This window comes from Leuciscus leuciscus (genome assembly GCF_965113295.1).
Source record: "Leuciscus leuciscus genome assembly, chromosome: 5".
Lineage (NCBI taxonomy): Eukaryota > Metazoa > Chordata > Actinopteri > Cypriniformes > Leuciscidae > Leuciscus > Leuciscus leuciscus.
The window spans coordinates 4,284,642-4,311,794 of NC_138729.1; the positions used below are offsets into that span (position 1 = coordinate 4,284,642).

General features: G+C 43.1%; 1 protein-coding gene across 46 annotated transcripts in view; it reads right to left on the minus strand.

Annotated features, from left to right (window-relative positions):
* The window catches only part of LOC309499292 (uncharacterized protein), a 548,614-nt gene that overhangs the window by 515,307 nt on the left and 6,154 nt on the right, over positions 1 to 27,153 (minus strand). For 33 of the 46 annotated variants that reach the window (XM_082170456.1, XM_082170461.1, XM_082170447.1 and 30 more), the window contains 5 exons: positions 7,434 to 7,559; positions 7,074 to 7,169; positions 5,151 to 6,878; positions 2,595 to 2,666; positions 1,925 to 2,098 (listed from right to left, as the gene is read on the minus strand). In XM_082170456.1, coding sequence (XP_082026582.1) covers positions 1,925 to 2,098; positions 2,595 to 2,666; positions 5,151 to 6,878; positions 7,074 to 7,169; positions 7,434 to 7,559 — 2,196 coding nt within the window. The remainder of the gene's footprint in view (positions 1 to 1,924; positions 2,099 to 2,594; positions 2,667 to 5,150; positions 6,879 to 7,073; positions 7,170 to 7,433; positions 7,560 to 27,153) is intronic. The other 13 variants (XM_082170474.1, XM_082170483.1, XM_082170477.1 and 10 more) reach the window with 5 other exon arrangements.

The window sequence follows — 27,153 nt, forward strand, 5'->3', positions numbered from 1 at the left end:
CTGGCCAACCAAACGCCCGCAGCGAGTCTCGCCCTGACAGCATCACGGGGGAAGCCTGCAACACACTCAACTCTTGCACCATGGACACAAACACTTGTGACCCATGAACGCCTCTCTAAACTACTGCCTGATTTTGCAGTTTGAAGCATCTGTCATAGAAAAACACCATGTGCTGTCATGAAAAAGATTGACGTGTCATCGATGTACTATAGTTTCTCCATGTCATAATCTGTGACATTGACATGAGGTAGACTTTAAACCTGAAGAAAAATCTCTACAGTATCCAGTTTCCCCCTAAAATTAAAATGAATGGACTGTGTTAATCCTGACTGTGCTGAGATTGAGTGTGTTTAAAGTAAAGGGTGTTAAATGTATATCACAATGTCAAAGTGTCAGAGATGGGACTCAAGTAGATTTTTCTGATATTTTTACTTTACTATTTATTTTTGTGCCGACTTTTTACTTTTACTCCTTACATTTTTAACACGAATATCGGTACTTTCCACTACAAGACGACTCGACAGATTTGGTGGCATTCATTCGCAGCAAAACATTACGGCTTGATGGCGGTAACGTTAGCACATAGTAGTATGGACGGCGACTTTTTTAAAAACGAAGAAAACAGAGATCCCAGAGATTCGGCAGACAAGCAGCAAGACATTCCCAATCATCCTTTGAGGTTTACATTTGATCACTTACCTCTCCCTGTCAATCCCAGACACACACAGCCGTTTTTTTCACTCACTCACTGTCCTACACACAATTACGTTATGACATGTTACGCATTACAGAAGGTCTGTATACCCTAGTTGCTCCCAAGTTCTTGAAGGGATTCAGGACAAATCCATGCACATCTACAGATCATACATCATACATCACTTGCCATTTTTCTTTTGCTGGATGTCTATTGTCTATTTGCATATCAATAAAGATTTTTTTAATACAATGCACATTGAACTTTTATAGCATTTCAATTGTAAAAATTGTGAGCCTGACATATTACGTTTATTTTTATTAGCACTCCATGTTCAAAGATTTACGAGCTGCCAGTTCATTTCTTATACGCTGCTGCCATCTAGTGGTTATCAGTTGTAACTCTAAAAGTATGGGGAACTTATTAATTAATGTCTGTTTAGTACATCATATTTTATCCATTCCAGAAGCCATATTTGAGCACACACACATACATGTAGATTCCTTTAAATGTTAAGGGGAAGATTAAAAAAGAGAAACTGGATCTGTGAATTCTCACAGAATCACAATTGAATTAATATCTTGCTACTCAGTCAGAATCTTATTAACCTGGAGTCCCAGTCTCTGTCACAATAATCATATATGTAATGTTTTGGGCCTATTGGCAGACATCCGTTTAAAATGTAGGCAATGGCATATAAAGAACCTTTTTTCCATATCCACTTAAGTTTCTCAGTTTGCACTCTAGTAACATTTGTGTGGTCCAGGTAGCTTTGCATAAAAAAATGGTTGTCTTTCACAACTTTACAAGCCTGTACTTTGTTACTTTTACTTGAGTAAAGAAGTTAATTCAGTACTTCTACTTTTACCAGTGTATTTTTAGTACTTCTACTTGAGTACGGGAAGTGAGTACTTTTGCCATCTCTTCAAAGTGTGTTTTTCAGTGTGACTATCAGAACTGCAGAATCACCTTAATGAGGAGCAGCTCATGTGTTCAATCATTTACAGATCAAACACATGAACTCACAGCAGCAGGAGAAATAGTGCAAACGCTTTAAAAATATTAATTCTCTTACACCATATGAACAGATGTAAAAATAATTTGATGAATTTGATCATGTATTTGATCATGTAATTAATGAAATAATAGTTATTTCCCTGCATTTTATTCCATTTTGATTATACTTTATGAATTCAGTGAGTTTCATGTGAGAGTCACGTATGATCTTACCACAGTTTCTCCAGTTTACAGTGAGGATTCGCCAGTCCAGCAGAGAACAGCTTCACTCCTGAGTTTCCTAGTTTATTCCTAGACAGAATCAGTTCTCTCAGGTGTGAGGGGTTTGATCTCAGAGCTGAAGCCAGAGCAGCCCAACCTTCATCTGTGACATCACAATCACCCAACCTGTAGAGAACAATGACACACTCTTCACTCTCAGACCAAAACAGAAATCTTTGTTTTTCTTAATTGTGTTTATAATTTGTGCAATATCTCTTTTTTTAAACAATGAATTCAATATATCAGTAAGTTTAACTGTTATTCTAAGAGATTATGTCTCTATGTGAGGGAGAAAGATTATATAAACTGATCAAATGAAATACATTGAAAACATGTTTTTTCACTAAATATAAATGTATAAACATTTAAATTTAATTTAAATTAATATAAAAAGTCTACATATAAATGTTTATATACATACGTTATAAATGCATATATTTTAAAATAGATTTCTCACACATATATCACAAAAAACGGTTAAGTAGATTACAAATCAGGTCAGATAGGTGGAGGGTTTAAAAGCTGAAGGGTGACTCATATTTTTTGTTAAACCATTCATTTATAATGTTTAAGTAAGAACTGTTCTGTTTTAACAGTGATGCTTGTTCTCAGTGTCACTTACAGAGCTGATCTAGTTGCTGTAACCACAGGCATCAGCTTCTGAAGAACTTCATCTCCAGTGTTCTGTGTGACACTAATTGAAAATAAAAAATAAATAAGTTAATTATTCATGCTAACAATAATAATAATAATAATAATTCATATCATAAGTAAATAATACATTATACCTTCCTAAATTCCCTCAATTTTTTTATTTATTAAACTGCTTTATAAAGGACATGTAAAAAAGTTGTTTTAGTATCTATAACTATAGAAGCCTCGTATTCAGCCATCACAGATTTGTTTTTTCTTCTTCTTGTCAATGTTGCTGTGGCAGGTCTATTAGTCTGCATTTACACTACTACACTATTTTGACATCAGATTTTCTTGTCCTGTCCATTGCTATGGTTATCACCACAGGGACATTTAACTCCCGAGTTGGGGGGTGGGGGGCAAGAAAAAAAGTATTTTTGTACCTGCATCAGCAAATTATTCATAGAAATTAAGCACACAAAAATGTTTGCTTGTTACTTGTTTATTTAATAATTTACTTAGTTTTATTGTCAACGGAAATGATGCGCACAAAATGTGAATCATTGTCCATCATTTTGCAAGCAACTGGTGATAAAGAAAAATGATGATGAGACATTATTAATCTAATTTATTTTCTTAATACTTCTCTTGTGGCCCCTAGTGAAAAAATGCATATTTTCATGAATCAAGAAGTGTTTTGGGTTCAACAAGTTGTCTTTGAAATGAGAAGTAAGCTAATCTAATCTTTTATCCTCACAGCGCGTCAGTTATGCAGTGATGCGCTATAAAATTATTGCGGGGCAAATTAACTGTAATATTAATAATAAAAAGTAGCCTAATAATAATAACAACAATAATGTAATATGCCCTGCATGCCCGTCCGCTACGCCACTGTGAAGAGCTAAACGCCACCAGGAACGGCATCAAGGCCATTAACTGTTTTATCAAGTTTACTTTGGCCGTCCGCGTGACGTAATGTTCATCATCAGTAGGATCCGCTTGCAGCCCAATTTTTGTGATCGTGCAGACGGTGCACACAACGCTCAAATGAGTTTAATTTGAAAGGCTCGCGCACTCAACTGGAAAATAAAGTTACACGGGTCCTTCTGAGGCTTGTAGACTCGAGTCCTCAGCATTAAACACTAGAATGAGACGCTCTAGTAAGTGTGCATGGCTACGTCACACATGTTCCCGCCCCACGGTCACAGCACAAAAATACTATTAAAACTTAATTTAGGAAAAATACTTCCTATTAAATATCTTTATATTAACTGGCTTTTTTATTAATGCAATACTGTGAATGACAGACGTCTGTGTCTCCCAGTGTCTTACATTATTGTCAGTTTAGTGTTCAGCGATTCATTTACACAAACAAAAGATAACATGTATGCCTTCATCTCCGAATACATTATCTGTGTCTTACATTTCATAATGAACTCAGATAAACTCAGTGCCGACTCGTTTTCCATCAGTTCTTTTACATGAATTAGAATGTGTGCAAAGGATTGTGGGAGATTGAAGAACACGAAGGATATACTTGATGCATCCTTCAAAATGAGCTGAATTAAAGACACAAAATGTCTGACTTCAAAACATCCTTCAAACTGAGACGGCCTTCAGTGGCGCTTGATGACGTGGCATTCGAGATATGCAGACTTATGCTGGGTACACACCAAAATATAATCGGGCTGATTTTGGGCCGATTTCCCCCCTTCCGACAATCCTAGCTATGTCCCGATTATCTTGATGGTTCAACAGATTATCTTATCAGATTTTCCCTTGGTGTGAGGTGTGTTAAGAGTGTCCGAACCTGATCGGAAGAACGTCGGAGCCGCCCCGATCGCGAATCGTAAATATTCAACATGTTTAATATTTACGATCAGAAATCCTGATGTGTGGGGGGAACCCCGAAGACAAACGTGCGCACTCTCAGGAGATTATCACGTGAAACGAAACAATATCCAATCAGAAAGCGAGATGATGGAAGACAGAAGCATAAAAAACGCAGTCATGGCGCAACACAAAGTGAAATTGATGTGGGCAGCAGAGATGGAGGATCAGCTTGTTGATTTGTGGCAACAGCACAAATGTTTATACAACGTGTCGTGTAAAACCTTTCCAAACACTATCATCGCAATTTCTTCCTGCATATCGTCCGCCATGCTTATTCTGAGGTCTCGCGAGATTTTGCGAGATTTCCTGTGTTCACAGTCGAGACTCGGGTTGAAAATCTGTTTGTGTGTGGTGTGCTGTCTTTGTCACATCATGGCACACCACACACTATAGGAGCAAAACGGTTAAATCTAGGATTTTTTGTCCTCATGTTTGTGGTCTATCACATTTTGAAAATTTTATAAGATGTAAAAAATCTTTTGGTGTGTACCCAGCATTACTAGGACACAGCCATGGTTTGAGAAACACCCGCAAATTATGTACAATATTCCAGAAATCAATCTGTGTCCCATGATTTAAACACCTCTGATCTTTTAGTTTCTCTTTGTTCATAATGTTTTAGACTGTAATGATTGTACTCCGTGTAACTTACTGATCATTTCTATCTCCAATTAAGATCTTCAGGTTAAACCTCTGCAGTGTCTTCTCTGAGGACAACAACACAAACACTAAAGCTGACCACTGAGACGAGGAGAGTTTCACAGCACGTAATCCTCCAGACCTCATATGAGGTTGAGCTTTGTTCACTAGTGAAAGATCACCCAGTTCATTCAGACAGTGAAACAGATTGATGTATTTATCTGGAGAGGGATTCTTACTGATATTTTCTTTAATATAGTAAACTGTTCTCTCTTTGTTGTGAGAGCTGTTTGCTGTCTGTGTCTTTAGTCCTTGTAAGAGACTCTGATTAGACTTCACTGACAGACCCAGAAGGAAACGAAGGAAAAGGTCCAGATGCCCATTTTTACTGTCTAAAGCCTCATCCACAGCTCTCTGATGGAGATCAGATAGTGAAACTTTGTCTCTATTAGTTGGTTTGGTAATCTGGTCAAACACATTGATGTTATTGTTGATAAAGGAGAGATGCACATATAGAGCTGCTAGATGTTCCTGAATGCTCAGATGAACAAAGCAGAAGACTTTCCCCTGATACAAGCCCAACTCCTCTCTGAAGATCTGAGTGCACAATCCTGAGTAAACTGATGCTTCTGTCTCATCAATGCCACACTCTCTCAGGTCTTCCTCATAGAAGATCAGGTGGCCTTTCACAAGCTGCTGGAAAGCCAGTTTCCCCAGTTTGACAATCATGTCTTCATCTTTCACTTTCTTCTCATAGTCCTTCTCATGTTTGATGTTGGTCTGAATGAGCAGGAAGTGTGTGTACATTTGAGTGAGAGTCTTGGGAATCTCTCCTCTCTCTGCTTCACTCAACATCTTCTCTAGGACAGTGGCTGAGATCCAGCAGAACACTGGGATGTGGCACATAATAAAGAGGCTCCTTGAGGACTTCAGGTGTGAGATGATCCTGTCGGCCAGACTCTGATCACTGATTCTCTTCCTGAAGTATTCCTCCTTCTGTGTGTCACTGAAGCCTCGTACCTCTGTCACTCGATGGACACACTCAGAGGGGACGAGATCCGCTGCTGCTGGTCTGGAGGTGATCCAGATGAGAGCAGAGGGAAGCAGATTCCCCACAATGAGGTTCGTCAGCAGCTCGTCCACTGAGGCTGATTCAGATTTATTACACAGTTTCACTTCGCTCTTAAAGTTCAGAGACAGACGACACTCATCCAGACCATCAAAGATGAACAACACTTTATATTCATCACTGGATATTTCCATTTCTTTTGTTTCAGGGAAAAAGACATGAAGAAGATCTGAAAGACTGAGTTTTTTGTCCTTCATCAAGTTGAGCTCTCTGAAAGCAAGTGGAAATATGAGCTGGACGTCCTGATTCTCTTTCCCTTCAGCCCAGTCCAGGATGAACTTCTGCACAGAGACTGTTTTTCCAATGCCAGCGACTCCCTTTGTCAGCACAGTTCTGATGGGTTTGTCTTGTCCAGGTAAAGGTCTAAAGATGTCATTGCATTTGATCGGTGTGTCCTCTGTTTCTGCTCTCCTGGACTGTGTCTCAATCTGTCTCACCTCATGCTCTTTATTGATCTCTCCACTTTCACTCTCTGTGATGTAGAGCTCTGTGTAGATCTCATTCAGGAGTGTTGGGTTTCCCTGTTTTGATATTCCCTCATACAAACACTCAAACTTCTTTCTCAGATTTGATCTCAATGTGTTGAGGACTTCAGCAGGTTTAGAGTCATTGCTGTAAGATTAAAATATCACATTATTACACAAGTCAGAGAAGTAAATAGCCATAATTTACTAAACTATTTATGGGACACAGAACATCATTAGGTTTCTGAAATGTGTTAATCATTAATCATGTGTTGATTGATTTGTGATGTGAATTGCAGCACCTAAAATTAAACAACGATAACAAAAAAGTCCTGCATTTTACCTGAAACCAGGAAACATGCTTTCATTAAAGTCTTGTGGTTGAATCACAGGCTTGTACACAGTTTTGTTTTTAACTGGTCTGGATAGAAGGTTTGACCTTAAATCAGAATGAAGAGGGTTAAAAATCAGACACTGATATTGATGTAATTGTGTCATTAACTGAGTAACAGACCAACAGCTTTTACAGTGAGTGAATGTATTAACAATACAATACATAGAGCTTTACACAAGAGCACAATGATAATCATTAATAGTGACTGAAACTAGCAAGATTGTAACTCATTAAACTGCTGTATATTAATAACAATTTCATAAAAATCAAATACAATAAATAAGCACATCTTTTATAGAAATTATATACCTGAGATCAGACTGTTTGTCTCCACTCTTAAAGTTGAGTGGCGGATCCATAGACCAGTTACTCTTCATAGACACACAGCTGGACTCTGGGTTTGAGCTCTTCTGCTGGACTGAACTGGTTTCAAAACTAAGTAAAATATAAAGAATACAGACTTATAAAAGACCACATAAATGTTGTGTACTTTTGCTTTAATGTCTGTAACTGTTTTGCACTGTGTTTCAAACTTTGATTACAATTATTTTGATAAATTAACTCACTGGTTTGCAAATGTTAAGCATGATTCAACAACTGTACCAAAGCGACTGAGAAAACTGGTAATATTAAGAATTAGGAATTCAAAACAAACCATTTGAAATCAACTATAGAATTATAGAATGATTCATCTCAGGTGAACATCAACCACGATCACATGACTCTTTTCAAAGGCACAATGGAGGACGAAGGCTCAACTGACTAAAGAGACCAATGTTTTGCTGACCTTTAAAGATAAACCACCTTACTGTACTCTTGTAACGGTACTCTTGCTGTGAAACATCACTGTTCCGACCAGACATCGTGAAGCTTTCAACAAATCTGAACCCGTATTTATCAAGCCTCAGAGAATTACTCACAAGAACACTGCTAAGAATGGACTTAAGAGTAAAACAATACTTGTCTCAAAGCTGCACTTAGAAGTTAGTTATCAAGCATCTCAGTCGTAGTTTAAGTGAAGTGTAGGACTAAATCTTAAGTGTCAGTCTTAGAGATGATTCACAACACTTTGCTCAGCCACAAACGGGATTTTGGATGATGACATAGGCATGGACCAATCACTGAATAGATTTCCTTATTTAAAGGAACACGGCGACTTTTTGGGACTTTAGCTTATTCACCGTATCCCCCAGAGTTAGAGAAGTCCATACATACCCTTCTCATCTCCGTGTGTGCTGTAACTCTGTCTGACGCACCCACCGCTAGCCTAGCTTAGCACAAAGACTGGAGATAAACAGCTCCAGCTAGCATACTGCTTCCAATAAGTGACAAAATAACGCCAACATTTTCCTATTTACATGTTGTGATTTGTATAGTCACAGTGTGTACGAATAACAAAGTCACATGAGACAAAGCCATCTAACCGTACCCATACTGGGAACTATATTCTCAGAAGGCGAAGCACTGCTACTTCTGCGTAGTGATTTACTCCAACTCTCTGCTCCTCACCACGGGGATTCTCAGGTGCTGCGAGCAAATCACTCCGCCCAAGTAGCAGTGCTTCGCACGGAGATGAGAAGGGTATGTATGGACTTTTCTGACTCTGGGGGATACGGTGAATAAGCTAAAGTCCCAAAAAGTCGGCGTGTTCCTTTAAGAATATTCTCAGATAAATTCCCAATGAATGGTGAAATTCCTAAGAGGAAATTACATTCAACACTAAGAATCATTCAATAAATCATTTTCAAGAGAATACACATTGGAAATGAAAGACAAACACGTTTCACCATGTCTTAACTACGAATTTTAAACCTGTGTGCTGTTAACTGATCAGCCTATATATACACCGAAAGCTAGATTTTATGATATATTCAGACGCCATGGATTCCAAAAAGAAAACTGAAATGGTGGGAGGAAGAGGCGCTTCCGCTTGCTTAATTAGTCGAACAGCAGAAACATGTTATAAAAGGCAAGTTCAACCCAACATTAACCCGCGCTGACAAAGATGATGCTGCTCTATCCAAACGATATCAGTCAAAAATTTCAAAAACATTCTTCCTCTCCTGAAAGAATTGCACACGTCTCTGTCTCCTCAGTGTGTCACAAGCCCCTACTGGCACCTTCTAACCACTTGAGAGACCTCTCGAGCCGTCTTAAAGAACTGGAAGAATAAGAGTGATTCTTACCTTAAAGAAATTTGATAACTTGCTTTTATTCTTAAGATTGAAAGTAGGAGTAAATTTCATGAATTCTCAGCATTTAAAGGGTTAGTTCACCCAAAAATTTAAATTCTGTCATTAATTACTCACCCTCATGCAGAGTACTGCACGGGTCCATTTTTGGAGACCCGCCCCCGCCCGTACCCGCAAAGTTAAGCACCAGATCCGACCCGTCAACCGTGATAATATCAACATTAAATCCGCACCCGCCCAGACCCGTTAATATTTGGCCCGTTACCCGACCTGTGACGATGCTGACTCGCGATCTTCGCAGTAGTGAACGCGCCAGAGAGAAATTCACATTTCATACGGATTACATTAGCAGAGAGCAGTCTGTTTTCTTTCGTTTTGAATTGTTTTGTTTAAAAGTAGACATTTCATGCTTTCTATTTCTCAGGTCTGTGAGGGAAGTAGCTTATACGCTGAGTTTTGGTTCATTTAAGAGACGAGCTCCAGTTCACGCGCCGGCGCCTCCGTGTCCTGATTATATTGCCTGCTATATTTAGCCTACCTCTTATTTAGGCCATCCTTAAAAATATTTTGGTTTGCAGTAACAGCAAAAAAAAAGAAAAAAAGGGACGGTAGGTAGGTCTATATTTTTTTATATATAAAAAAAATATAAAAAAGTATATATTTTTTATTATAAAAAAAAAAAAAATCGGGGTCGGGTCGGGATACATTTTTCACCTATGTCTAGGGGCTGTTTACACCAGGCCACTTCATGCGTTTTCTCAGATCGGATTCCAATCTGATTTATCAAAACGATTCCATTTACACCTGGTTACATAAATGTGTGTTGTTGTTTTTTGCTGATATAAATCCGATCTTCAATTCCCGCTATATGCAGATTTAATGGAGTGCACGTCACCGAAAGCAACGAGATACATTATTTTATTGATCATTAGCTAAAATTTCTGAATCAAAGCCCGCAATAAGAGAAAGCGGAAACAGCCCTGGTAAGATCATTTCGTTTCTTTACATTTAATGAAGATGATTGTGTGTTAAGCGTCTGCGACTTACTTTCACTTTGATTTGCGATAGTTTGCACGTTGAAGCTTCTCATCTGCGGCGAGTGTGTTGCAGTAGCGTCGTCATATCTGAGTAAAACATGACATATAGCCTATAACACGCTCTCGCATGTTTATTTTTTAATAAACCATATTCAACAACATATAAAAATGAAATAATCTTTAGAGTAAAGCCGCAGCCATCATTACCAAGCGCGAACCACTGACAGTGAATGAAACGAAGCGAACTTAGCTTGCAGGCTGTAGTGTGATGCGTTAACCAATGGTGTAAACATAATCATAGATGTCGCGCCACGGGTTTTTATTTAAAAGAAAGAACGTAGCTTATGTTTGTATGTAGGTCTAGGCAATTTATATTCACAATACTTAATATTATTATTTTATTGCATTTGTATTAGTTGTTTTAAGAGTTAAAAAAAAATCGGTCGGTCTTAACGCAAGTTTACAACCGGCAAGTCGGTCGGACTAAAAGGGAAAAAAATAAAATAATTGGGTCGGTACTAAATTGACAGGGTCGGTCAGGTTACGGCAAACAAGAATATTTTTAAGGATGGCCTTATTAAATCCAGGAAATTGGTTGATGAAACATTGATTAAAATTAAGATACAATTAAAGTCCCTGTAAAGTCAAAATTAAGTATGTGTTCTGAGTTTGTCACACCACAGAAAAATGTGTTATTAGCCACCCAGCCAAATTTGAATGAAAAAAAAAGCCAGCAAGTACATAAAATAAGCTATCAAAATCTTGAAAAAATGAGCAGGAGTCTCTGCTCTCAAACGCTGGGGGCGTGTCCGCTGGCTGCGCTGAAACCACGCCCACTCGCGGGAAAGCTACCGTCGCCACACTCAACTGTCTGTCACCGCTACAGCCGGAATGGATGCTCCTAGCAGCTTAATTGTTTTTACAAAGCCATACATGTTCGAGCCTGGACTACCTACTATAATTATAACATAAGCACACAAGGCAACTTACACTCATTGGTGGGCACGCACTGCCAACGATGGCACCAGTTGTCGGCGCGACGGGAGGATGAAGGCCGAGGCGAGAGATAGTCGGCTCGGACCCATTCACCAGTAACAGCGGATTATCAGTGAATCCCAGTTGTCTCCGACGAAAGTTTATAAAACTATCCCGTGTAAAACGATCACTACAGAGGCAGGTTTTAGCGGTGATCCTCAGCTCTCCATCAAGGTGGCTCTTCACAAAATTAATCCACCTCTTGTTGATGTGATACGTTAGTTTTTCGGAAATTTAAATAAAGGACACTGATCTGTTTTGTACGTGATCGCATCCAGGTTATATGCATTTCCGTGATGAGGCATAGCTAGCTAGCAAACTGTAGGCTGTAGTAACCATTAGATATCATATAAAGCCTTTATATCTATGGTAGTAACTAACAGTAGCCTACTGACAGTGACTCGCGATCGGCAAACTGATGTGAATGTGCTCTATTTATATTGTTAGAGGAGGGGACCGCGTCAGGGGCTCCAGTGCGTCATCAAGTAGGGGCGTGTCCAGGAGCTCAGGGGCTCCGGTGCGTCATCGAGCCCCCGTTTTAGCCCCGCCCAAAAAATCCGGAACACAGCAATGGTGAAAAACTGTTTAACGGTCTTACTCCACAATTCAGTACTTCACAGTTCACAGTCTTTGTAATATGTTTTAGCAAAACATTTCTAACATTTCTAATGTGTTTAGAATTTTTTTTTAGAATTGCCTTTACAGGGACTTTAATTAAAAAAACGAAATTCACTTTAAAGAAAGGCTTTCTACAAAAACAAACTTAATGAAGTGGTCAAAATCATGTCTGCCCACTCCATTTGTCTCCGATATTCGGGATCATCTTATCTTATTCATGCTTTTTACTTTTCATATAAATCAACATGAAATTGAAAAAAAATATTTTATTTAAACATGAATATGAACTAAATCTTTTTTAATGACTGGGCTACAACACATAGGCCTATTAGCCTACAGTACAGATCAATTTAATGTCGGAGCGTTGCCGGTGAGCATGTGGGGGGAGAGATACGATTTTCGATCAATCATCGAATATTATTTTGCTTGATATGCCAATTCTTAATTTTTGGTGTTTTAAATGCCTGTCTGAGATCTCTGTGAAAGTTAATTGTAGGTTCGTGGCCCTAAATGTCGTGATTTCGGTTTCATTTCGCATATAGCCTACAGCCCTTATAATCATAGATGACGCCACGGGTTTTTGTTTAAAAGAAAGAGCATAGCCTACGTTTGTATGTAGGCCTATATATGGGCAATTTATATACACAACATTTACTAAAATATAATTAATATCATTTTATTGCATTTGTATTAGTTGTTTGAAGAGTAAAAAAATAAATAAATAAAAATCGGTCGGTCTTAATGCAAGTTTACAACCGGCAAGTCGGTCGGACTAAAAGGGGGAAAAAAATTAATTGAGTCGGTCCTAAATTGACAGGGTCGGTCGGGTTACGGCAAACAAGAATATTTTTAAGAATGGCCTGACTAAAACACATATTTGAGTATGTCCATCCATCCATCCATCCATCTTCTTCCGCTTATCCGGGGCCGGGTCGCGGGGGCAGCAGTCTAAGCAGGGATGCCCAGACTTCCCTCTCCCTAGACACTTCCTCCAGCTCTTCCGGGGGGACACCGAGGCGTTCCCAGGCCAGCCGGGAGACATAGTCCCTCCAGCGTGTCCTAGGTCTTCCCCGGGGTCTCCTCCCGGTGGGACATGCCCGGAACACCTTCCCGGGAAGGCGTCCAGGAGGCATCCGGAAAAGATGCCCGAGCCACCTCAGCTGGCCCCTCTCGATGTGGAGGAGCAACGGCTCTACTCTGAGCTCCTCCCGAGTGACTGAGCTTCTCACCCTATCTCTAAGGGATCGCCCAGCCACCCTGCGGAGAAAGCTCATTTCGGCCGCCTGTGTCCGGGATCTTGTCCTTTCGGTCATGACCCACAGCTCATGACCATAGGTGAGAGTAGGAACGTAGATTGACCGGTAAATCGAGAGCTTCGCCTTGCGGCTCAGCTCCTTCTTCACCATGACAGACCGGTACAGCGACCGCATTACTGCAGAAGCTGCACCGATCCGTCTGTCAATCTCCCGTTCCATCCTTCCCTCACTCGTGAACAAGACCCCAAGATACTTGAACTCCTCCACTTGAGGCAGGAACTCTCCACCAACCTGAAGCGGGCAAACCACCCTTTTCCGACTGAGAACCATGGCCTCGGATTTGGAGGTGCTGATTCTCATCCCAGCCGCTTCACACTCGGCTGCAAACCGTCCCAGTGCATGCTGAAGGTCCTGGTCTGATGGGGCCAACACAACAACATCATCCGCAAAGAGCAGAGATGAAATTGTGTGGTCCCCAAACCTGACCCCCTCCGGCCCCTGGCTGCGCCTAGAAATTCTGTCCATAAAAGTTATGAACAGAACCGGCGACAAAGGGCAGCCCTGCCGGAGTCCAACATGCACCGGGAACAAGTCTGACTTGCTGCCGGCAATGCGAACCAAGCTCCTGCTCCGGTCGTACAGGGACCGGGTAGCCCTTAGCAAAGGGCCCCGAACCCCATACTCCCAGAGCACCCTCCACAAGATGCCACGAGGGACACAGTCGAATGCCTTCTCCAAATCCACAAAGCACATGTGGAGTGGTTGGGCAAACTCCCATGAACCCTCCAGCACCCTGTGGAGGGTATAGAGCTGGTCCAGTGTTCCACGACCGGGACGAAAACCACACTGTTCCTCCTGAATCCGAGGTTCTACTATCGGCCAGATTCTCCTCTCCAGTACCCTGGAATAGACTTTCCCGGAGAGGCTGAGAAGTGTGATCCCCCTATAGTTGGAGCACACCCTCCGGTCCCCCTTCTTAAAAAGAGGGACCACCACCCCGGTCTGCCAGTCCAAAGGCACTGTCCCCGACCGCCACACGATGCTGCAGAGGCGTGTCAGCCAAGACAGCCCCACAACATCCAGAGACTTGAGGTACTCAGGGCGGATCTCATCCACCCCCGGTGCCTTGCCACCGAGGAGTTTCTTGACTACCTCAGTGACTTCAGCTTGGGTGATGGACGAGTCCGCCTCCGAGCCCTCAGCCTCTGCTTCCTCAATGGAAGACGTGACGGCGGGATTGAGGAGATCCTCGAAGTATTCCTTCCACCGTCCGGTGATATCCCCATTCGAGGTCAACAGCTGCCCACCTCCACTGTAAACAGCGTTGGTAGGGCACTGCTTCCCCCTCCTTAGGCGCCTGACGGTTTGCCAGAATCTCTTCGAGGCCGACCGATAGTCCTTCTCCATGGCCTCACCGAACTCCTCCCAGGCCCGAGTTTTTGCCTCCCCAACCACCCGGGCTGCAGTCCGCTTGGCCCGTCGGTACCCGTCAGCTGCCTCAGGAGTCCCACAAGCCAGCCAGGCCTGATAGGACTCCTTCTTCAGCTTGACGGCATCCCTTACTTCCGGTGTCCACCACCGGGTTCGGGGATTGCCGCCTCGACAGGCACCGGAGACCTTACGGCCACAGCTCCGAGTGGCCGCGTTGACAATGGAGGTGGAGAACATGGTCCACTCGGACTCAATATCTCCAGACTCCCTCGGGATCTGGTCGAAGCTCTGTCGGAGGTGGGAGTTGAAGATCTCTCTGACAGGGGATTCGGCCAAACGTTCCCAACAGACCCTCACAGTACGTTTGGGTCTGCCGAGTCTGTCCAGCTTCCTCCCCCGCCACCGGATCCAACTCACCACCAGGTGGTGATCAGTTGACAGCTCCGCCCCTCTCTTCACCCGAGTGTCCAAGACATACGGCCGGAGGTCAGATGAAACAACCACAAAGTCGATCATCGACCTCCGGCCTAGGGTGTCCTGGTGCCATGTGCACTGATGGACACCCTTATGCAGGGTCCGAAATTAACTTTTTGGCTCACCTGCCACGGGGACTGGTAGATGAAAAAATCCACCAGCCAAGCATATTTTTTACCGGCCAAAATAATAAACAGCCTTTTTTTTTGTCACATATACATTAATTTCAGTACTTTTAATTGAGATAATAAGGTAGGCCTATTATGTTGAATTACAAACATAAAAAATTGTCCAGAGCAAAATTTGAAATGTATAATAAAAAAAGAATCTATATATATATATATATTGATCAAAATGTGAGAAATATATGAAATATTATCATTGGGGTGAAATAAAAAATGTTTTTGTCAGTTTTGTTACCTGACTCATGTGGAAGGGAAGGAAGAACGTACTCGGTTACTTATAACCTCGGTTCCCTGAGAGATAAGGGAACGAGTATTGCGTTGCAAACGCTATGAGAAAACTCCTTTTCTCGAGAAAAGAACGACCATGGTGTGTAAAGCAGAAGCAGCCTGGCCAGCGGCGGAGTTGCACGATCCGCGAGTGCTGAAGACGTTTTGCACAGCTTTGATGGGTGCGCAGGAGGACACAAATGGGCGGCGACCGCTTCTTCCAGTGGCGGGAGCTTTTCCCTCAGCGCCGTTGTAATGGGAGATTTTTGATTTTCATTACTTACTTTGATTTTCATTAACATACACTAGATTGACTACTATGTGTGTTGCTGACTATGTGATATAATGATTGATGTGAAACGCCTGCGAAGCAGGAGAAAGAGGGGGAGAGCTTTGAAGGCTGAAGCCCTGACCCCTAAGGTCAAAGGGCTGTCCAATTTAGGACTTGCAGGCTGTAAGTTAAGCTAAACTAAAGTTCAGTATAATAGGATCACTGGTGGTGTCTTATCCATCTCTGGAGTTTAAAGAACCTTGGAAGATAACAATAACAGAGTATAAAGACTGGCCTGCCCCTCCCTCCTGGTCGCACTTGTTCCACAGACTGTACTTGTGACTTCTGTGTGGCAACTGGGCCTTCTTGCAAGAATAAATTACTTTTTAATGATCATTTGATTCCAGACTGTCTCTTACGCCAAAGATGATTGTTTAGTGAATTAAATTGCCACAACAATTGGTGTCAGAAGTGGGATCGATATTCCTTGAAAGGCCTTCTGGACCTGATCAGCGGACGGTGGGGGGAACGCCCTGAATGCAACAGGCTTCAGTCTCACCTCGAAAGTGTTAAGAGAAGGAGAACCAGCCGCTTCAGGCCCGGGAGGACTTCCACTGGAATTCGGAAAAGAACCCAGGTGGCAACAGAAAATCTTGGGTAAGAGACAGCAAATTTATTTTTTCATTTGGGGATTTGGAAATGAAAATTTTGTGGATGAACCATAGTGGCTGTATTTGAGAACTGAAACTAGAGCTGTGGTACGAGGAAAAGAAGGCTTTTAAAAAGGGAACGGAAATTGAGACCTAGGGTAGGTCAAGAGATTGTCCAGACCGAAGCAGAGTACTCGTTATTGTGAGATTAATAGGAGCTGAAATAATTGATCACTGGAACACTTCCAGGGAGTCAATTGAGAGTATGCAGAAAAATGTATTCCAAACCTTTCCTGATTTCCGGTGAAAGTCAGAGTAAGCGCGCTGAAGTAAAATCCACGGGCAATAGTGAAGGAAGGAGAATAACAGCCATTATGAGGACATCTAATAGTAAATACTGCACACCGGTATACTGTGCAATGAAGAAAAAAGGCTTGGGAAAAAGGGCTTGAAAGACATAGGGAAACTCATAAGACATCATGATTTTCCGAAAAGAAGGAACATTAAGCACCACAAGATTAAGAGTGGTTAAAGAGTCAATTGAGAAGCGCAGCAACAAAACACTAGGCTGCTGTGCGTGCGCTAGACATGTGTGTAAAAACTGTGATGCAACGGTTGAATGTTGGATGGAAGAAGCAAGAAAGAGAGAATGCAGAATGCAGAAAAAGCAAGAAATGGCTATGAAAAGCAGAGTGATGTGTGTGAAAAATCTGTGCCCACGGCACCTGACAGCGTGTGCGTGAGTAAATGTGGTGAGGAAAATATGAATGCATGTGAGAGACATGTGACACCTACACCAGCTAATGAACGGAATGTTTGTGTTTGTGTTTACCCACATGTAAACCCGGCACCGAGTGCGCAGAATGCTCCACCGGCTTATGCAGGACTGACACACGTCCCTGAGCAGAAATTGGCAGCCCTGAAGCTTGACCACGACCTTGACCGCTCTCCGCCGAGACAGCCAAAGCCAGAGACAGAGACGGAATCCGAAACAGAGCCAGAACCAAAGAAGCAAGTAAAGACTGCAAAAAAAGCCCAAAAAGCCCGTGAAACCGACAAAGCCAATCAAGCGAGCACGACCAGTAGACACAGAAGGTGAAGAGGACACGGAGGACGAAGAAGAGGATGACGCCGTTTACGACACTCCGGACGAAGACAAGGGGGTCGGCAAACGAAAGAGACCGATGAACACAAGATCAAAGGTGAAGAGCGAGCCAGAGAGCTTCACCGCGCCAATGGTGGAAGTAGCAGGTACTGACGGCCCTATTTACGTGCACAGACCGTGGAACGGGTCAGACTTGAAAGAGTGCATGACAGTTCTGCCAAACCCTGAAGACGCGGGGGACAGATTTGCTGAAGAACTGATCAAATTCTGCCAAGAATTCAGCCCCACTACACAAGAGCTGAAGAGGCTGCTAGGCATGAAGCTAGGGGCCGCTAAGTGGCAGCTGGTGACCGGTCGAATACAGATTGAAGACCACAGGCGCATGCACAGAGACTGGACGGACAGGGCAAACGGCGATTACAGAGGAGCTGTCCTGGACCTGGCACGAGCAATAAGAGATGTGTTTCCAGCACGTGTGGACACTGAAAAGATAAGCTGCTGCCGTCAACGGCCAGACGAACGGGTCGGTGACTATTATGTAAGACTGTTTGAGACATTTAGACAGAACAGCGGCCTTGTAGAGCCGAACAATAGAGGAGATCGCCCCTCTACATGGGAGTCGCATCTCCTCGGCTGTTTTCTGACTGGGTTGAAACCAGAAATTTCAATGGCAGTGAAAATCAGTTACATCGAGTGGAAGCACGGTAGACTGTCAAATGCACTGGCGCACGCGCTGCACGCGGAAGAAACCGCGCAGCTGACAGCCGGAATGCAGCTGACAGGCGGAATGCAGCTGGCGAAAGTGGCATTTCCGTATGGAAGAAGCAACAACCATCAAAGAAGGAAGAAGAGGGACCAGAAGAAAGGGAAGTGTCTTGTGTGTGAGTCGGATGATCACATGATGAGACAGTGTACAAAGTGCAAAATGTGCAAGAAAGAGGGACATTGGGCTGAAAATTGTCCTGAGGCGACAAAGGCGGATTGAAGCCAGCAGCTGTGCGGAGAGCGCGAGAGGGAAAGGCGGCAGACGGGAGGCCAGTTTCCAGCTCAAGAAAAGGGAAGTGAACATTTTATTTTAACACAACAAACACACACACACACACATACACTGATTCTCACTGTCCCGCTCTCTGCAACGAAGAAAATGCTTGCAAACCTTTATGTATATCTGATAAAGTTTTGAGTATGGATGTTTCTGAGGAATGCTTAAAAATTTATAAAAGTGAGGCGTTTTCACAAATGCCAAGATATCCAATGTTAGTGAATGGGTCACTTGTAAACTTTCTTGTCGATAGTGGCGCCTGCCGCTCAACAATAAGACCGTGTGATTTGCCATGCCCACCGACATTAACAGATTCTGTGTATAAAAGCATGTCGGCTTCGGGTCATGTCATTTTTGAAAATTTCACGGAGCCCTTAGTGTGTGAGACAGAAAAGGGAACAACATTGAGGCATGCGTTCCTCTGTTCAACAAACTGTCCGACACCGCTAATGGCCAGAGATTTAATGTGTGAATTAAATTTGACATTAACAGCAGGGCCATCAGGGATATCAATTGAGGAAAATCCTGAGGCGTGCTGTTTAAAATTTGACCCAAAATGGGCATATGAATGGCAGATAAGTGATTCAGATTGGGCAAATATGATTCTGAAACTGGCAAAAAGCCGAACGACGTCTGGGAAAACAGATTGTGTGGCACCTGACAAAATGCATTGCACATCACACGTTGTTATTGAACGAGAACCACAATATGAAGAAAACTGGTTTAACAGTACAGAAAACGAGACTTTAAGGTTTGATAAAATTTTCTGGACAGAAAATGTGTGTGCGCTTTCAGCTAGTCTAACAGACAAACAGCAAAGGCTGTTTTTGATTGCAGGAGGAAGTGTTCCACACTTATCTGTGACCAAGGCCACAGAGCAAGCGTGGGGAGATTTGGGCCTGTTTGTGGGAGAATGTGTGAGAGCCACTGATTGGGAAGAAACAGGTGAAGGGTCAAAACACAGCACAGCTGTTGGGGCTTTTCAGTCAACGTGATTTTATGGTTGGAGTGAGGCGAACTGTACGAGTGACTGAGAAGTGTGCATTGGAGAACAGGAAGGGAGGGGCTATTTCTGTCGCTGACACTCACAGTGCATTGGCAGAAGTACCTCCTGAACTGTGGGCAAAACATAAATATGATGTGGGGTTAATCAGGGGTTGTGAACCAGTTATGATTACTGCAAAATCTGATTACAGGCCATGTCAACCGCAATATCCTTTAAAAAAGGAGGCATTGCGGGGGATTTTGCCAGTGTTTGAGTCTTTATTAAAAGAAGGAATAATTGTTCCCTGTCCAGATTCTCCAGTGCGCACTCCGATTCTTCCTGTTAAAAAGATTCGTGACAAGAATGCTGAAACAGAATACCGTTTCGTTCAGGACCTCCAGGCGGTGAATTCAGCTATCATTGCCCGAGCGGTGAGAGTTCCAAACCCATATACGATACTTTCCCAAATTCCCCAAAATGCAAAGTACTTCACTGTGGTGGATTTGGCTAATGCTTTTTTTAGCGTCCCAGTGGATGAAAAAAGTCAATTCTGGTTTGCATTTGATTTTAATGGAAAAGGTTATACCTTTACGAGATTATGTCAGGGATTTTGCGAAAGTCCGACCGCGTACAACGAAGCGCTTCGAAGAAGCCTCGAGCCTTTGAAATTGACAGCTGGAACGGCATTACTTCAGTATGTGGATGATTTGTTGATCTGTGCATGTGATGAGAAAACATGTGTTGCTGATTCTGTGTCTCTCTTAAAGCATCTGGCGAGAGAGGGACACAAAGTCAGCCTGTCAAAATTGCAGTTTGTCAAGCAGGAAGTGACCTTTTTAGGGCATGTGCTTAGTCCTAACAGTAAATCACTCTCTGAGAAGAGGGTGCAGGGCATCAGGGAGGTGCCAAGGCCAGTCACAATGAAACAGCTATTGTCATTTTTGGGAATGTGTGCTTATTGTCGCACATTTATTCCCAATTATGCAATTATTGAGCAGCCCTTACGAGCCCTTACTGCAGGGAAAGGGATGAAATCATGTGACAAACTGACTTGGACAAAGGAAGCAGAGGAAGCGTTTTCTGAAATGAAAACGCAACTGGCTTTGGCTCCTGCCCTGGGCCTGCCTATAGCCGACCGGGATTTTGTGCAAATGGTAGATGAGAAAAATGTTTTTTCAACTTCTGTGCTCCTGCAAATTCATGGAGATAAACTGAGACCTGTGGGGAATTTTTCAACAAAGCTAGATCCAGTAGCCGCCGGCCTGCCGTACTGTTTACGGGCTGTGGCCGCAGCTGAACAGGCTGTGATGGCTTCCAGGGAATTTGTGGGGTATAGTAATCTGACATTACATGTGCCACACTCAGTGTCCATGATTTTGCAAGAGCAGAAAACATCACATTTGTCTACAGCAAGGTGGTTGAGATATCACACAATCCTGTTGGATATGCCAAACATAACTGTTAAACGTTGTACCACACTTAACCCAGCGACACTTTCACCCGTAGCAACAGACGGAGATGAGCATCATTGCTGTCTGACAGCTCTGGAGCAGGTGTGCACACCTCGTCCAGATCTCTCAGACATGCCACTGGATGATGGCGAAACTGTCCTCTTTGTGGATGGATCAGCGACGCGAGATCCACAAACAGGTCAGAATAAGGTTGGTTATGCGGTAACCACAGAATTTGAAGTTGTAAAAAGTGGCAAATTGCCATCAAAATATTCGGCGCAAGCAGCTGAATTGGTTGCTTTAACAGAAGCGTGTAAAATTATGGAAAACGAATGCGTAACCATTTACACAGACTCGAGATACGCTTTCGGGGTCACGCACGATTTTGGTGCTCTATGGAAGCACAGAAAGTTCTTAAAGTCAGACGGACGTCCGATACTGAACGCGCCTATGGTATCTGATCTTCTAGAGGCCGTTCTGTTACCACAAAGGATTGCGATATGTAAGTGCGCAGCGCATACTAACGATAAAACTTCTGTATCAGCAGGAAACGGCAAAGCAGACGCAGCAGCGAAGGCCGCGGCGGCGAATGAGACAATAGAAGCAACATGTACTGTGATATCTGACAATGATAACCCTGCCATTCCAACTTCTTTACAGAGCATGCAGACTTTTGCTACAGCAGCAGAGAAACACCTATGGAAGGCCGCAGGCTGCAGCATAAAGGATAATGTGTGGATGAGTGTTGGTGGCTTTGCTTGTTTACCAAAACATTTTTACGGGCATTTTGCACGTTTAACGCATGGGTTTGACCATGCGTCGAAAGGGAGGATGGTGACACAAATGAAAGATTTATGGTTCACGAAGGGGTTCACAGCATTTGCTGAAAAATTTTGTAACAGATGTGTCACTTGCACCACACATAATGTAGCAAGAGGAGTTAAGCTGCGTTCACACTACACGCGACACGATACCATTCATTTCAATGGGGAGCGGGCGACTTCCGGCGACACGCGCGGTCGCGACCGTTGGTGACTGGATGGGGCGTGTCTGGCGACACGACAAAGTTGAGAAATGTTTAACTTTATGCAAATGAAGAGCGACTTTCGCGAGCGACAACCAATAGGAGTGGAGCCTGGAGCGCGCGTCATCATCCTTCTCCGCTCAGCCCCTCGCCCCATCGACAGAAAGATTTTTTAAAATCTAAAATACTACTGTTATTGTGTCATGAAATGTAGTTATATGAGTTTTTCAGTCGAGAATGTAGTTGTTTAAAGCTCAAATATGTGGTTTGTTTATACAGATAGCACCTATTTTCAATTTTGATCTGATATTTTCGGAGTTGTGAGACCCAGGTACTCGTTCATTTAACTTACATGCTTTACGAGTCTAAATATTTAATATTTTCTCTCCAGAATGTTTGTTTTTAGCGGCAAGAAAACTGATTCGCTGTCATTGGATGTTATTCATAAACATTACAAAGCAACCAGTAGTGGGAACGCCCACTAGCGATCTCATCGCCAGCCACCAGCGACATGCAGCGACAAAGTCGCTTGTAGTGTGAACGCAGCTTTAAGACACCTGTGGTCTCTCAACCGCCGCCATCAGGGCCTTTTGAATATTTAATGATGGATTTCATTGAATTAACCCCTTGTGGAAAACAAAAATATTGTTTGGTAATGGTGGATATGTGGTCTCGGTGGGTTGAGGCGTTTCCAACGTCGAAACAAGACTCAGCGGCTGTAGCGAAAGCGCTGCTCACAGAGATAGTACCCCGATGGGGCATACCAAGAAAGATAAGCTCTGACAATGGAACACATTTTGTTAATGAGGTAATAAAACAAGTGGGTCAGTTTTTGGGCATTGATATGAGAACAGACACAAGTTATCATCCTGCCAGTGGGGGCGCTGTTGAGAGACAGAATCAGACGATCAAGAACAAATTGGCAAAGTGTTGTGAGGAAACTGGACTCATGTGGGTAAAAGCACTCCCTATTGTACTGATGTACATGAGAATGAGGAAAAGGATCAAACCAAATTTGAGCCCGTTTGAAATACTGTTTGGAAAACCCCCATTCATGGGGGTAGAGGGAGGTAAACAGAGATTGCCATCAACAGAAGTATGTGAGAATGACATGTTGAATTATTACAAAGAAATGTCTTCTTTGTTGTCTAATATTTTTGTGCAGGTAAAGGCAGCTCAGAGGGGAGTAGCAGAGACATTCCTGCATAAGATCCAACCTGGTGATTTCGTGGTGATCCGTGATCTGAGGAGGAAAAGCTGGAAGGCGAAAAGGTGGTTGGGGCCATTCCAAGTGCTCGGATAACGCACACAGCCGTGAAGGTCGCAGAAAGAGCTACGTGGGTACACGCCAATCACTGCAGAAAGGTCCCGTTGGTATCGCAAGGCCAGGAGGAACAGCAACAGCAGGAAGCTCTACATCAATAAACGCCAAGCTATCAGCGATGGGATTGTTGATTTTGTTTTGCCTGCCATGCATTCTGAAATGTGTTTCCAGCTCAGTACAGAGACTGGTGAGTGCGGGGACAGGGGTGAAACTGACAAAAATGGGAGTGGTTTCTGATGAGGAAACTGGAGAAGGGAAATGTGACTATGATAGTGATAGCGGAAGCTACACTAACATGTAAATGTTTTGTTTATGTTTTTTGTTTATGTTTTTATTTCTTATTTCATTTTTGTTGAATTTTTATGATGTTTTTATTTTTTGGAACGATGATGATATGTAAAGAGGGTTAAAAGCAGTAGCCATCCGTGTTACGAGATGGCATACAAGGACAGGGTTTGAATATGAGGGATTTTCTTATCTACTTTATCTGTGTTTTTTATAGCATGTTTTGTTTTCCTACTAAATATAATCCAACTTTTCCTTGTTTATACTGTAATGACCGAGGGTCCGACCTATAGTGTTGGGGATGCAATGACAGAGCTCGTTCGTCTAGCCCGGTTCCAGAATAAACCTTTATCTGCTTGCTGTAAAATTAAGGGTCTATCCCTGAAAAAATAGCCTGAGCTTATTTCATTTTAATCTTTTTTCAAACTAGTTTTAATTCTAATGTTTTTGCCTAATAGTTTTAATTTTAATCTTTTTGTCTACTAAGTTTAAGAGTATGATCAGTTATATGGAATTCAGAAATGAGAAGTATAACGGTACGTTCACACGGGGCGTCAGCGTCAACGCTTGACGGAAGGCGTGGCTGAAGTTTGGCACTGACGCCATGGTCATAGCAGCGTCAGCCAATGAATTTATCCTCAGTTTGCTGCTCTTGAACAGGATGAACGTGATGAACGTGATTGGCTGCCGCCTGGCTACTGTATTTGCATAGAGCGATCCTGATTGGCTGACGCTTCCGTCTGCGGCGCTTCACTGGCGTTGCTCGCGGCAGAAGTTGAAAAATTCTCAACTTCTGCCGCGAGCAACGCCAGTGAAGCGCCGCCGACGGATCCACAATTCTTTTCGGCAACGCTTGACGTCACCCATTCAAAGTCAATGGGAAGCGTTGACGCTGACGCCCCGTGTGAACGTACCGTAAGTGTGATGTAAGACTTGAACTTGGTACGTTTCATTATGATTATTAGTACTGTGTGAGTGTTTTTGATGAAAAAATTATCAATGAATGATAAAAAGGGAGGAGTGTAATGGGAGATTTTTGATTTTCATTACTTACTTTGATTTTCATTAACATAAACTAGATTGACTACTATGTGTGTTGCTGACTATGTGATATAATGATTGATGTGAAACGCCTGCGAAGCAGGAGAAAGAGGGGGAGAGCTTTGAAGGCTGAAGCCCAGTGCCCGGTTGCATAAAGCACCTTAAAGGGTAACTAAACCCCTGGTCAGAGCCTGACTCCACCCACTGGCAATATTTGAAAAATGCTAGAAAAGTGGGCAGAGCCCAGCGGAGATAGAGGGGACGAACCGTGAGCGGGGGGGCGTGCACCTGAGACCTGCTGTCAGATTCTCTAAAATGGAGAGTGACTCACAGGGTCGCAAGACGACGTAAAGTACATGCATCTGATGAGCTTTATCGAGTTGATGTCAATAGCGCGCGCTCTCTGTAGGCATATTCATATTTTGCCGCTATGTGAAAAAATCTAGCAAAATGCGCCGACGCGTTTGTCGACCCCAGAGGATTAACTTTAGCCTAACCATAAATTGTGATTAAAATATATATGATCACTCACATCAAGACGCCGCTGCGGTGGTGGAGTCCATGCAGGAGGAGCAGCGTTTGGCACTGCGTCGCTTTTCAGCGCGAGCTGTGTGGAGAAGCCCATTTCCACCTCTATTGCGTTTCAAAAGCAATTCCGCGTAAAATGCAGGTTTCACACCCACGGTCTTCCAGGCCAAGTGCATGCAACCACTGGCGCCTAATTTCCAAGTCTGCTGGAAAGCTATGCAGTCCAACAGTGATGTTGCAACCAGCAACACTACACCTACGTATCCTCCTGACCTGTGATAAATCTACGCTAGCTCATCATACCAAGGGCGTGGTGAGCTCGTACCAGGGGCGTGGTGAGCTGGAACCTGCTTACGTCACATAGTACCGCTTACGTCACGTAGTACCGCTAACATCCAATAGGAAAATTCAACTGCAGTAGCCACCGTTCAACCTGAAGAGGGCAGCACTCAGACGTTTTTACACCATATATTGTAGAATTAAAACACTTTATACCCAAATGTCAAAAAAGTTACTCGAATCAATGAACAGCACTAATAAAGCCCCATTCTTACAGATCATTTACTAAAAAAAGTTGGTTTAGGGTTTAGTTACCCTTTAAGTTTTTCCCTTAAGTATGATACTTAAGGGGCAATTTCCCCTTACCTAAGAGAATAACTTAACCCTCTGGGCGCCACGGTCGAGTTTACTCGACAAGATGCGGCACTGAATAAAACGGCCGATTTTGTCAAATAGGGTGTCAAATTTCGTTCGACCTCCCCTCCACTAGTTGGCAGACATGTCATACTTCATCCCCGACTCAAAAAAAAGTCATGCTTCTATACAAAATATTCGAGCTAGAGCACATTGAATCAGTGCGAACAAAAGCGGAGCTAGTGTGCGAGTGAGCCATTTTATCAGAGCAATATTGTCAACGTCAGCGAGTATTTGCATTAGATTATTATTATTATTATTATTATCTAATGGCATCAATAAAGCTTACCCGCAATGAAGTGTTGGGTCTTCTATTCGCGGACCCTGATTCTGAAGGGGAATATCTGCCTTCAGAAAATGACGGTGATTCTGAAAGTGAAAGTGTAGCCCTACACCAAGCACAAACGGTGAATCCTTTGCCCAATATAACGTTAGATGGTCCTTTGCCCAATGTCAGTGGTGGGAACAATGTTTCCCGGGGTCGGAGTGTTCATCGCGAAGTTAGCAGGCGTGTTAGTGTTGTGGGGAACGATCGGCGGCCGCGGGAGATTTTTTACCGCGCTAGCCATGGTGACCGTGTGCCTCTCCGCAATCGCGGCGACAGTATTGTGGTGGAGACTTTGTCTAATGCCACTGGGTATGTTAGACGAGGTCGAAGTATTCATAGGACAGTTAGGGGGCAACGTGGAGGCAGGGTGGGGAGTCGCAATGACAATGACAGTAGTCCGAGCTGTGGACACTCGGCGCGCGCGCGAGGCAGATCTGGCCGCGCCCGCGCTGCTGCTCGTTGCAGGAGAAGAGGTGATGTGACACGGGGCAGAGGGGCTATTATGCATAGTCTATCGCAAGACCACACCATGAAACACTACAAGAAATGTCACCTGGATGAATAGGGAGTCATTATCTCTACAGCAAAAGCCCTGCAACAATTGTTTTTGTCTGCCATTTATTACACTGTTGATTTACTATCTATTTCCCTGACCATTTAGTAGTGTACAATATGTGTTCTTTTTTGTGTGTTCATGTCCTTGTGATGTGTGCGTCTTTGTCAGCTAAAAAACAAAAAAACTACAAAATAAACATCAACAAAAACCATAAAAATTCTATAATCCAAGATGACCGCCACCATATGACG